The sequence below is a fragment of the Podarcis liolepis genome (assembly GCF_965112155.1).
Source record: "Podarcis liolepis genome assembly, chromosome: 10".
Classification (NCBI taxonomy): domain Eukaryota; kingdom Metazoa; phylum Chordata; class Lepidosauria; order Squamata; family Lacertidae; genus Podarcis; species Podarcis liolepis.
The window spans coordinates 14,319,342-14,332,696 of NC_139562.1; the positions used below are offsets into that span (position 1 = coordinate 14,319,342).

General features: G+C 44.6%; 1 protein-coding gene and 1 long non-coding RNA gene across 2 annotated transcripts in view; one reads left to right on the forward strand and one right to left on the reverse strand.

The window, feature by feature from the left end:
- LOC310686840 (solute carrier organic anion transporter family member 1B3-like) overlaps positions 1-12,168 on the reverse strand; it is a 24,894-nt gene extending 12,726 nt beyond the window's left edge. The window contains exons 1-7 of the mRNA XM_083461185.1: positions 12,035-12,168; positions 8,962-9,130; positions 5,775-5,916; positions 4,577-4,709; positions 2,616-2,722; positions 1,709-1,855; positions 264-362 (exon numbers count right to left, since the gene is read on the reverse strand). Of these exons, the coding sequence (XP_083317311.1) occupies positions 264-362; positions 1,709-1,855; positions 2,616-2,722; positions 4,577-4,709; positions 5,775-5,916; positions 8,962-9,093 (760 nt within the window). The 5' untranslated portion in view covers positions 9,094-9,130; positions 12,035-12,168. The remainder of the gene's footprint in view (positions 1-263; positions 363-1,708; positions 1,856-2,615; positions 2,723-4,576; positions 4,710-5,774; positions 5,917-8,961; positions 9,131-12,034) is intronic.
- Positions 11,474-13,355, forward strand: part of LOC310687087 — an 18,823-nt gene continuing 16,941 nt past the window's right edge. Inside the window, exon 1 of the long non-coding RNA XR_014516206.1 lies at positions 11,474-11,602. This is a non-coding gene — a long non-coding RNA (uncharacterized lncRNA). The remainder of the gene's footprint in view (positions 11,603-13,355) is intronic.

Sequence of the window (13,355 nt, forward strand, 5' to 3'; positions counted from 1 at the left end):
GTAGTAGTAGTAGTAGTATTTATACCCCGCCCATCTGGCTGGGCTTCCCCAGCTACTCTGGGCGGCTTCCAAAAGAATATTAAAATACTGTGATACATCAAACATTAAAAGCTTCCCTAAACAGGGCTGCCTTCAGATGTCTTCTAAAAGTATGGTAAAATGTGAAGGCTACAGAGCTCACAGCTCCATATGATTCAAAGCCGTAAGTCAAGCTATGCTGCACGCCACATGTTACAATCACCAATCTTCAGCTTGCAACTCACCTAGATCCACGAAGCCAATGTCAACATACAGTCTGGCTAACAGAGATCCCAAAAGGAAACCAGCCATTGGGCCAATCATTCCTATTGTGTGCAAACAGCCTGCAGTTATAAAGAAAATATTATCAGTATATTCCAGCACACACAAGCTTCAGAGCAGGTTGGGACTGCAGAGCAGGATGGGATATCCTATATTTCATGCCCCTTGAAAGACCACTCTTCACGGATGAAAAGTTAGCACAGCCCTAGTTTAAAGAATCACGTTACGAATAACTGGGATCAAGCTTGCATTTCTGAACACACATTTAACAGTGCAATTCTACACGTGTCTGCTAATAAGTCAGGTCCATAGAGTTCAATGTGGTTTACTCTCAGGTAAGTGGTTACAGGGTTGCAGCCTTATCATACATACATTGATAGTGTTCTTCAGCAGGTGTCATAATGTAAGAGGGAGCTCTGTCAGAACTGGTGAATCTTAGAGATTCACAAACGTTTTCCTGAGTAATAAAGCATTGCAAATACTGTTTTTATGACTTTTTGCCTCATTTGGTTCCAAAGCTTGAGAATTTTTTGAAGAAATTGTACATTTCTCAGGTCAAAGCAGATTTTTAAAAAAAATCAAATTGTGAATGAGTCAAAATATACAGTGGTGCCCCGCAAGACGAATGCCTCGCAAGACGAGAAACTCGCTAGACGAAAGGGTTTTTCGGTTTTGCGTTGCTTCGCTAGACGAATTTCCCTATGGGCTTGCTTCGGAAGACGAAAACGTCTTGTGCTTTTTTCTTAAAGCCGCTTGAAGAGGCGCAGTTGCGACGGACCGTGCTTCACAAGACGAAAAACATCGCAAGACGAAAAGACTCACGGAACGAAATATTTTCGTCTTGCGAGGCACCACTGTAATGACAGAAAATTCGAATTTAGACAATATGAATGCAACGCTGCTGATGACCGAAGCCAGATTTTACTATAAAGAGGCTTTTTGACATGCTATCCAACTCAGGAGCAGGTGCAAAATCTGAGTGCTGCAGCTTGAAAATCTGCCTTTGTTTTTGCCAGGCACTACTTAGTACATGGGAGGCAGGTGGCACTATGGTCTAAACCACTGAGCCTCTTGGGCTTGCCAATCAGAAGGTCGGCGGTTCGAATCCCCGCGATGGGGTGAGCTCCCGTTGCTTGGTCCCAGCTCCTGCCAACCCAGCAGTTCGAAAGCATGTCAATGTACAAGTAGATAAATAGGTACCGCTCCGGCGGGAAGGTAAACAGTGTTTCCATGCACAGCTCTGATTCGTCAGAAGCGGTTTAGTCATGCTGGCCACATGACCCAGAAGCTGTATGCCGGCTCCCTCGACTAGTAAAGCAAGATGAGAGCTGCAACCCCAGAGGGTCAGGGGTCCCTTTACCTTTACTTTATTTAGTACTAGAGATGAGATTTCCCTACGAGACGTTACCAATATAAAAAGGAGTGTCTTCTTCTCTCGAGAAATCATCCAGGTACGATATGCCCAGTGGAGTTATTGGCGTTTCACCTATTCCACGTAGTAGATTCCCCATCAAGACATAAATCCACGCATAAGATACAACTTCTTTTGCACAGCCTGCAAATAACAGCAAATATAGCAGGAGAAAGTAATCATGCCTTTTGCACAGGAACACATATCCCTCCAAGGAATCCCAAACAGGAGATGTTCACCAAGGATGTTCTGGTGGTAGGATGTCCAATTCTTATGCTCCCGGGGTAGTGGTGCCCACCCTGTGGAACACCCTCCCATCAGATAGCAAAGAAATAAACAACCATCTGACATTTAGAAGACATCTGAAGGCAGCCCTCTTTAGGGAAGTTTTTAATGACTGATGTTTTAATGTATTTTTAATCTTTTGTTGGAAGCCACCCAGAGTGACTGGGGAAACCCAGCCAGATGGGCAGGGTATAAATAATAAATTATTATTATTATTATTATTATTATTATTATTATTATTATTATTTCTCCACACTGTGGTCTGGGGATCAGAAGCTCATTTTACCTGACAAAATGGGCTACCTGTTGTACAGTCCAGCACTTTACACTAGCCTTCTCCAAGTGTTCAAAAGAACAAGAGTGGGCAAATACTGAGTAGAGGCACCGGCTCTGCTCCCCAAATCTCTGCCCCTGCCTGTTCAACCCCTGATCTCCCCACGTTGAATGGAAAGGTTGGAAGGCTTCCAAATACATTCAACTGAGCACTATTAGAAGCTCTCCTGCCCAACCTTCATGATCAATGCATGGATATTGGGATCAGGGCCAGCTTATCTCTGCCCCCTCCCCAGCACTTCTGATGGGCTACTTACAAACTTCCGTGGAGAAACCACAAGCTTACCCGACACAGACATCCCTGGTGATTCTGGGACTGTTTGGTTCAGTAAGCAAGGAGAGAGGTTGGATGTCGAGTTCTCAGATCCTCGTGATAATGTCTCATATTTATAACTGAAAAGAAAGAAAGGTAAACCAGAGGTTCATCCCACAGCTCCTTTCTAGGCACAGGTCCACAGGTCCAACAAAATGAGCTACCCGCTTTCTCCAAGAAAACACACTCTTTAATGCTGAATCAGAGCAAATGGCAATTCGGGTTTTCCACAGATTGTTGAGCGGGGTTTCATGGAGGAAATACTCCCCACCCGCAAAAAAAGGCGCTTGGATGAGGAGTGTTAAAACACAAACCTGTGCCTAGATATGTGGGACAAAAGCAAGTTTGGATAAGCCCCTAGTCATGTATACCTGAAGGAGCGTCTCCACACTCATCGTTCTGCCCAGACACTGAGGTCCAGCGCCGAGGGCCTTCTGGTGGTTCCCTCACTGCGAGAAGTGAGGTTACAGGGAACCAGACAGAGGGCCTTCTCGGTAGTGGTATCTGCCCTGTGGAATGCTCTCCCATCAGATGTCAAAGAAATAAACCATATGACACTTAGAAGACATCTGAAGGTAGCCCTGTTTAGGGAAGCTTTTAATATTTAATGCTGTATTGTTTTTAACACTCAATTGGGAGCCGCCCAGAGTGGCTGGGGAAACCCCGCCCAAATGGGTGGGGTATAAACTATTACTATTATTATTGATGAAGAAAGATGCAGAGAGATGCCTTGGCACTGGAGAGTGGGAATAGCATGGTGACCATTTGCAATTATAGACAATGTAGATAAGGAGAAGTAAAGAATAGGGATTTCTTCCTAAATTTCAGAACTATTTAATGCATCGTCAAGAGTTGCTTAGTCAAAGTGGCTGGAAAGAAGTTTCATAGCTCTAGCTGACACTGGCCATCTTGGAGAAACACCAAAAGCACTTATCCTAGACATAAAGGTAAAGGTACCCCTGCCCGTACGGGCCAGTCATGTCCGACTCTGGGGTTGCGTGCCCATCTCGCTTAAGAGGCCGGGAGCCAGCACTGTCTGGAGACACTTCCGGGTCACGTGGCCAGCGTGACGAAGCTGCTCTGGCGAGCCTGCACCAGCGCAGCACACAGAAATGCCATTTACCTTCCCTCTATAAAGCGGTACCTATTTATCTACTTGCACTTAAGAGTGCTTTCAAACTGCTAGGTGGGCAGGAGCTGGGACCGAACGACGGGAGCTCACCCCGCTGCGGGGATTCGAACCACCGACCATGCGATCGGCAAGTCCTAGGCGCTGAGGTTTTACCCACAGTGCCACCCGCGTCCCATCCTAGACATAAGTGGGATTAATTTCTAAGCAGACACAGACAACATGGGAAGGATAACCAAAGAGGGTTAGGATTGCAGTCTTAGCCTGGCTCCAATCTTCTAGATTTCATTATTGTTTTGGCAATGTTATTTTTACTGTATTTTGCGTTTTGATTGTTGTAAGCTGCCTTGACGCATCTGTGTCTGTTAAATCGGAACCAGCGAAGGTGGCGAATGTCCTGTATCTCTACATGTAATTATATTCTTCTTATTTCGCACTTCACTGAATTTTGCAATATAGCCTCAAGCTTCTTCTTTTTTGGGAAAAAGTACAAAAATGCATATTTTAATATTAAAGGGTTTGTACCTAATGAAGCTCTTCTCAGGGTAAACCCGATAGAATTAATGGATCTAAGTTAGGCATGGCCGTTCATTTCAATGTGTCTGTCCTGATTTGAACTAGCATTGGATACAAACCAACATGTTTTGAAACGTTTATACTGGGATGAAACATGTCCCAATACATATTTGAAATTGTTAGGAACCAGAAAGGGTTCACCTCTGCCATTCTGCATCTCAAATAATATCCTTCAGAGACAGAGGTGTGGCCAATCCAACAAACTAAATGTAAACACGCTTGTACTTACTATCCCATGAAAAAGTGAGGCATTGCTGTTAAAAAACTCCCAAGAGACATGACGAAACATCCGAGAGCAATCACCCTTGGCCGATGGAATTTTGCCCCAAAGTAACTCACAAACGCAATCACCAACAGATTCCCTGGAAAACAATGTAAATAATGAGAGAGTATTTATTCGTTGCTAAATCACTTAGCACTTGTTCTCAGAACCCCCTGGTGTTCTTTGCGGGGGCCACTGCAAGGAAACAGGGATGGTAAAGTTATGATAAAATTGGTTTCCCTACACAGTTGGTCAATGACTGGCTACCATTGCTGTTGCAATGAGGCTGTTGCATCACATCCTACGGCGCAGATGCACTTCCAGATGTTCTTGGACAGCAACTCCCATTATCTCTGACCACTGGCCATGCTGCCTGGGGCTTCTGGGAGTTGTAGTCCAGGAACATGAGGGGGGACACGGGTTCCCTGCAACTGTCACAAAGGGTCCTAATGGCCACAGCAATTCTTCTTGGTGGGTCTTGCCCCATGAAACAGTTGCAGGGGCTGAAGGTCCCCACCTTCCTACAGCTGCCTAAATCTTCTCCTCGCTCAGGCCCTTCCCAAGCAATCTGAGACTCTGCCGGTATGCTTGTCTGAGGTCCTCCCTTTGCATGCCTCTTCTGGTCCTGGGAGACCAGGGGGGAGGGGAGCTTGTCCCAGCAGGAGAGGGTGACACCTTGACTCTTCTTCACCAGCGGGACTCATCTCTGCTTCTTGGCCTCCCTCCTTTCCTTCTTCTGCCTCTGATTCTGGCTTTCTTTCTGCCACAGACTCTTCCCACTCACTAAACACTGATATCTCTTCAGCTTCCAATGCCTCTTCTTCCTAGACTTCTCCCTCTTCTCCCTGTGACCACTCACCATTGTCCCACCATCAATCCCCAGGCTTTGAGCCTTCATCCTTTTGGGGTTCCCCAGCTGGTGCCTCCCACCATTTCTTTAGTCAATCATGACAATGGGCCTTTGTTGTGAACCAGCAGGACTCTCCTTATGTCCCTATCACTCATCATCCTTTGAATCAGCATCCACCAAGAAGGAACCTTTCTCACCCAGAAGGTGTATATAGTGTTGTGAGGAAGAGCAAGGAATGGAAGATGGCGATCCACATTATTCTCAGCTCACCTCCCCTCCTGCTTCCCACTACATGGCTTCTCTCTGACTACTTACCCAGTTCAAAACTTCCATCCATGAAGCCAGCCGTAGAGGAAGAGATGCCGAACCTCCTTTCCATTTGGGTGAAGGAACTTTTCATCATAGCCCCAGAAAACACTTTACTGAAGTAGGTGAATGCCAGGGCAGCAATGAAGGCCTAATGAAAGATGGGGAAAGGGGGTGGGATTGGGGAATGTCACATCATCAACGAGCTTTCTCCAGGATAATGGAAGCCACCCTTCCCTATTCTCTGAGAGATTAAAGTCCTTCCAGAAGTAACTTTGTCCTTCAGAAGAAAAGGTTTTATGTAGTCGATGGCTTATAGCCAACGTCAGTCCTACTCAGAGTAGACCCATTGAAATTAATGCATGCAACAAACTTGAGGTCATTCATTTCAATGGGTTATGTCTATCCTCTCCAACAGCCTTGCTGTTAACACAAGAAAAAATACGCAAACAACTGAGAATCTCTCCTGCTCATTAGCATAGCTCTGCCCCGAGTGCTATTTCCTGGTAACGGCACAGTGTGACAAAGAGATGGAAGTCAGAAACTCTTTATATGCAATCACTGATGGTGCATTTCAACTATGCAAGAATGCTACAACATCCTTATTTGATTGGCTGTCACAAGACACTTCCGATATATTTTGCAAGCTAGTAATTCCCCCTCCCAGAGAGGCACAGACTTATGAAAAACAGAAGCCAATATACGTTTTAAACTGATTTCACTCCGTTGCCAGTTCAGGCGGGTAGTCTTGGGTTCAATGTTTATCCAAATAGTCTCCAGCTTTGTCAACACAGCCCTCTTGGTATTTCATCTGGGCCCAAAACAAACAAAGTCCTGATGCACCGGTTAAAAGTTAGAAGTGCTTGAATAATATAGTTACAAGTGAGTAAACAGCATGGATTGGGTTTTGAACTTTGGGGTGCTGTTGACTTCTCTGTGCAAAGGGAGAAGAGAGTTTGCCGTCAAAAGGTCATAGGCTTTTTTCTCTCAGGCAGGTTTATTTTTCGGTTTATTGGGACGAAAAAATATCAGGAGACAAGCTGTCTTTCAGATGTTCCATGAGAACTGTGATATGTTGAGATCCTTAGATTCCAGAGTAGTCCCTCAGTATCAAGTCTTAAACAGGTGTGGGACAGGTCTTAAGCCACTGCAATGACCCCTAGATTTGTTTCTCCTCCTCCCAGAAAGCAATAAAGGAATTAGGCTCTGCTCCAGCAGCAGAGATATGAAGTAGTCCCTCAACTGTATTTTCCCAGGATATGATAGGCTGTGTGTGACTTAAGTCATCTGCAAATGCTTCTTAAGCAGCTATAAGCCATGCCCAAGAAACAGTATTATGAAGAGCCATTTAGGAAGCTTAGTGGGTAGTCCTCCCTCTCAAATATTTCACACCACAAGTGAGGCTCAACAATATTTTTTGTTATTGTTCCTGGAATCACAGAATCGTAGAGTTGGAAGGGACCTCAAGGAATCTCAATTAAAGGATCCACAACAGATGGCTATCCAACCTCTGCTTAAAAACCTCCAAGGAAGGAGAGTCCACCACCTCTCATGGGAGTCCATTCCTCTGTTGAACAGCTTTTACTGCCAGAAAGTTTTTCCTGCTATTTAGTCAGAATCTCCTTTCTTGTACCTTAAAGCCATTGGCATGGGTCCTACCCCCCAGAGCAGGAAGAAACAAGATTGCTCCATCTTCCATGTAACACCCCTTGAGATATTTGAAGATAGCTATCATATCTCCTCTCAGTCTCCTTTTTCCAAAGCTAAACACACCCAACTGCTTCAACCGTTCCTCATAAGGCTTGGTTTCCAGACACTTGATCATCATGGTTGCCTTCCTCTGAACTTGTCAGTAACCTTCTTAAATGGTGGCACTCAGAACTGGACACAGTATTCCAGGTGTGGTCTGACCATGGCAGAACAGAGTGATACTATCACTTCCCTTGATACAAGCCTGGAACAACAGTAGCTTTCCCCCCTGCTTCCTCACACTGTTGCCACAGGCTAAGCTACTAAGACCCCCTAGATCCTTTTCACATGTACTGCTGGCAAGCCAGGTGTTCCCCATCTTATATTTGTGTAACTGGTCTTTCCTGCCTAAGTGCAGAATCTTAAATTTGTCCCTGTTGAAATTCATTTTGTTAGTTTGGGCCCAGTTCTCCAATCAGTTAAGGCCATCTTGAATTCCGATTCTGTCTTCTGCAGTGTTAGCTACCCCTCCCAGTTTGATGTCATCTGCAAATTCATTGGCCTCATCCTTATAGATCATATTGATCAGTTCTTTGTTGATTATCATTGTAACCCAGTCTTCCCCCCAATGTGGTACCCTCCATATGTTTGTGACTCTGGCTTCCACCAGCCCCAGCTGGCATGGCCAATAATCATGGATGATGGCAGTTGTGGTCCTGAATGCTTGGACGGGCCCACATTAGGGTGAGGTTGTTGTAATGATGCTTTGGGGCCCTGAGGGAAATGAAAACCTCACTCTTAGTCCCCAGGGAACCTCGTGAAAAAATATTTATGGCGTGGCAGGTAGATCCTGCATCATGAGTGGCTGGCAGTTGCTCAAGGCTGTCGTGTGCTGATGATGTCGTGTCTGGGAACTGCCTTGGCAGGGTGCACAGACCTAGCCTTGACATCTAACGATCCTTTGCGTTAATGATTCCCATGCGGTGATTCTGCATCTCACGCATAAAGCAACAAGATGTGCAACCAGGGTTATCCGGAGTTACAACAGAGATGGGGAACATGGTACAAGACAACAACAATCATCGCCCCTAATTATTGGCCAAACTGGCTGTGACAGATGGGAGTTTGAACCCAACACCATGTGGAGGGCACCCTGTTGGCTTCCTTTGATGCCTATGTCCTGAAATTAACTCTACCCCCTTTCATGTTTTCAGGAGAACAAGAGAAGGCATAACGTGAGTAGAGGAATGGCTACGCAAGTACCAGCTTCACCCCCCAAATTTGTAAACACCTGGAGAGTCATTGACTCCTCATCTGTAGCTTCATAACTCCCCAGGTCTATGAAACTGAAAAAGGCAGAAACCCCAGCCTATCAGTGGTGGATATCAAATGAAAACCATACACTTCCAAATGGAAGAGTCTTTAAAAAAAAAAGACTACTGCAAAGCAGAAAACATTAGACTTTAAAAAAAGAAAAGAAATAGTAATAGTAAGGAATTCACTGGACCTTCAGCCCTTTGCAGCATGAGGTTTTTGTCCTGGTTGTGAGTTCCTTGGGACCTTCATCCTCCTTAGACAGATCTGCTGCTTTTGTTTCCACAACGGCTCCATTCACATTTTCTGACTCAGCAACCTTCATGATTGCGATTTCTTATCTTCAGTGAGTTCCCCGTTTCCTGCGAAGAGAATGCTCAACGTATTAACATAAGACACACCACATTTTCCCTGTACAGTGGTACCTTGGGTTAAGTACTTAATTTGTTCTGGAGGTCTGTTCTTAACTTGCAACTGTTCTTAACCTGAAGCACCACTTTAGCTAATGGGGCCTCCTGCTGCCATCACGCCGCCAGAGCACGATTTCTGTTCTCATCCTGAAGCAAAGTTCTTAACCCAAGGTACTATTTCTGGGTTAGCAGAGTCTGTAACCTGAAGCGTCTGTAACCTGAAGCGTATGTAACCCGAGGTACCACTGTACTTTTTATTTCACATGGAATGAAGTGGGAGTCTTCAAAACCATTCAGTCAGGAATTATTTGTAATTGTCTCATCCCAAGAGCTTTTCTTCATACCAATGCTGAATAATGTGGAAACTGGGGGGTGGGGGGAGGACACATGTTGTCTTGTGTTGTGAGCAACCAATTACTGGATGCTGTAGAGCAGTGAGGGAGGAAGACTTGAACCAAGCATCTTGGCAGTTGGACTGTGGGGCCCTAGCACCACTGCAAGCTTGGCAAACTTTGCTTTCAGGGCCAGCCCTACCATTAGGCAAAGTTAGACCACCATGCAAGGGAGTTGTTTCTGTTGAATCCTTAGCTGACCCTTAAAAAAAGGACTCCCTGCCCTTGACTTTTGGTAGCCAAGATTTCATGGTCTATGAATGCTTGCTTTTAATTTCCTAAAATAAAGTTGACGGAAACAAATCCATCATGTACAATCATAGTCCCTTCTTGCTGTGGCTATAAGAACACCAAAAGAGCATCATCTAGTACTTGTCTAGCCAACTAGATGCAAATCCAAAGCCCACAAGTAGGACATCAGCACAATAGACCTGAACTGTGATGGTTCCCTAGTGCTGGTTTTAAGATCTGATTATTATCTCAGCATCATGACTGAGATGATGCTCATAGAATCATATGGCTGTAGTGCTGGAAGGTATTCCGAGAGTCATCTAGCCCAACTTCCTGCAATGCAGGAATCTCAGCTAGATCATACATGGCAGGTGGCCTTCCAACCTCTGCTTAAGGAAGGAGAGTCCACCACCTCCCAAGGGAGACTGTTCCACTGCCAAACAGCTCTTACTGTCAGAAAGTTTTCCTGAATGTTTAGTCAGAATCTTCTTTCTTGTAACTTGAAGCCATTGGTTTGAGTCCTACCCTCCAGAGCAGGAGAAAACAAGCATGTTCCCTCTTCTGACAACCCTTCAGATATTTGAAGATGGCTATCATATCTCCTCTCAGTCTCCTCTTTTCCAAGCTAAGCATACGCAGCTCCCTCAACCGTTCCTCATAAGGCTTGGTTTCCAGACCCTTGATCATCCTGGTTGCCCTCCTCTGCAGACATTCCAGCTTCTCAACGTCCTTCTTAAATTGTGGGGCCCAGAACTGGACACAGTACTACAGGTGTGTTCTGACCAACGCAGAATAGAGTGGGACTATTTGCCTAATCCCAAGGAGGAATGGGTACATCGTGTCAATTTCAGTTTCTCATTTTTTCCCCAATCTTAAATTCAGATCTTGACATTTATTTTTATTTTTAAAAAATTATATACCGCTTGCTTGTAATTAAACCTCAAAACAGTTTACAGAAAAATAAAGCTAAATATTAAAATGATCAATAAAAGACAGTCTAATGCACAATGTCAATAAAGGATCCCAGGCTGGACTAGGGACTGTCACATGGAAGCTGGAGCAAGCATGTTTTGTGCTGCTCTGGAGGGTAGGACCCAAGCCAATGGATTCAAGTTATAAGAAAGGAGATTCCAACGAAACATCAGGAAGGGCTTTCTGACAGGAAGAGCTGTTTGACTATGGAACTGACTCCCTTGGTTGTTGCAGATTCTCCTTCGCTGGAGGTTTTTAAGCAGAGGCCATGGATGCTTTAGTTAAGATTCCTGCATTGCAGGGGGTTGGACTATCTAGCCCTTGGGGTCCCTTCCAACTCTATGATTCTATGAGTCTATGATTCCAGAGCTCTTCAGAACTTTGCAGGCAACATTCTAGGTAGGCCTGGAACTTGTAGCAGTGAAGGCACACACTTGCTCTCTGGGTCAAAACCAAAGCTATGAGTAATATTTATTGCTAGTCCTGCCCTCTTATGCTCAGGTTGTACATATTTGCAAATAAAAACTAGATTTCAAAAAGACACTACAGTGGTACCTCTGGTTATGAACTTAATTTGTTCCAGAGGTCCGTTCTTAAGCTGAAACCGTTCTTATCCTGAGGCGCGCTTTCGCTAATGGTCCTTCCCGCTGCATGCGCCTCTGACACGCAACTTCCGCTCGCACCCTGGGCCAAAGTTTGCAACCAGGAGCAACTACTTCTGGGTTAGCGGAGCTCATAACCCGAAGCATGCGTAACCAGAAGCGTTCGTAACCAGAGGTACCACTGTACGGTGTTCAGTGACCTTCATCCCAAGGGACTCAAACCCAAGGTAAGTGTTGGCACCTGCGAAATCTCTCTGCTCTTGGAGATTAGGGTGAGCATAACAACATTTCAGCCAGGAAAAGGCTTCCTATTTAGAAGACACGACACAGAAGGGGGGGGGGTATGGAAGTGGGTGGGAAGAAAACTTGGGCATCTGTTCTTTAAGTTGGTTCTTTAAGGTTGTTCACACATGGTATGCAGAAAGGCATCCATTGAGAAGCCATCACAAGATGACACATCAAGTGTTGACCATGCATGTGTGAATCAGCCTATTATCCTCTGTTGCTCTCTTGAACCAGAGGAACAAAAGAACACAGTCTTTCTTTCTTCAGCAACATAGGTCACTTAAGTATTTTTTAAAGCCCACATGGCTTTGCCATTTTCCCAGAGAGAATCAGTGTACTTCATCATGCCCAATAGGAAGCAAAGCTTAGCCTACCTGCGTTGTGGATCCTTGTCAGCGGCAGCTATGGCATCATTCAATACAATACAGCATTTCCCCCTAAAACAAGGTGGTTCTGAGGTCCATATGGGAAATCATTAACTTTCCCGACTTCCTAAGCAAACAAAAACCAATTTGTGTTTAGGGTCCACTTGTGTAATCCCAAGCCTTCTGCTCTCACTCTTGGAAATTCATGCATTTCTCTCTGGTATCAAAAGAAATGATTTAGGCAGAAAATGTTCTGAATGCGATCCTGGCATATTTGCAACCTTGCTTTGAAAGCACCCCGTGGTTTGTTTGTAGACAGAAACACTCATTGTTTCCTATGGCTAAATTCTTCCTTGCATCCGAGTGCATAAAAAAATGTATCCATCTAATCACTGAAAAAATAAATAAATATGAGAGCATAATGTCCCGTTTGCCTATACAAGTGTTTAACCAGCTACTCCAGAGTAGTCCTCTACTGACTTTGGAAAATGGAAAGTCCTGTGTTTTTGCAGGAGTTCATAGCTTTTTTAAGTTTACAGTCCTGGCAGGTAATCTGTTGCGTTTAGAGTGTTTTATTGAGTTTTATGCTTGGATTTCCTTTGCTTTATCTGGGAATGTGAGTGCTGATGTTTCTAGAGACAGGCGATAAAGAGGAATGGTATTTTAAGCAGGAGCAATGAAGGCAAAGATAGAGAATTGCCCACTAGGCATCTATTTCTGGACTCCCCTCAGGCTCCTCCTCCTCTTCCTCAGCCACACCCCCTCTCCTCAGGCCACACCCCCTCACCAGACCTGCACCAACCTTCAGAGTTTTTATCTGTCTGGAATATGTCCTTGCACTCTGAAAATGCCTCTTGCTTTGCTGAATATCGCAACTGACACAAGATAATACCACCATCTGTAAACAAACAATAAGCGTCCATAAAAATGGCAAAAGTAGTTTCTTTCCCAAATAATACACAAGAGAAGACAGTATGTAAACGACTTAAAGCAGGGTTATATTTGTCCCCATCTGCATGTTTCCATCGGGAGGAGCATAGAAAGAGAACAATGTCGTTCAGTTAGTTAAACCTCCTAAGTTGTATATTATTTACTACAAGGCTCGATGACTAAGCTCTTTAGCAACGAAACGTCTGATTACTGGAAAGACGTCCGAGCACTGAACCACTGGTATATCACAAGTGGACTATTTATTACTGTGTTTGCAATTGTTTCAGATAAGATCTGTTTTGGAAAGAGAAGAAATGAGCACTGAACCACTGATATATTAGAAGTGAGCTCTTTATTTACTGTGTTTGCTATTGTTTAAGATAACACCTATTTGGGAAAG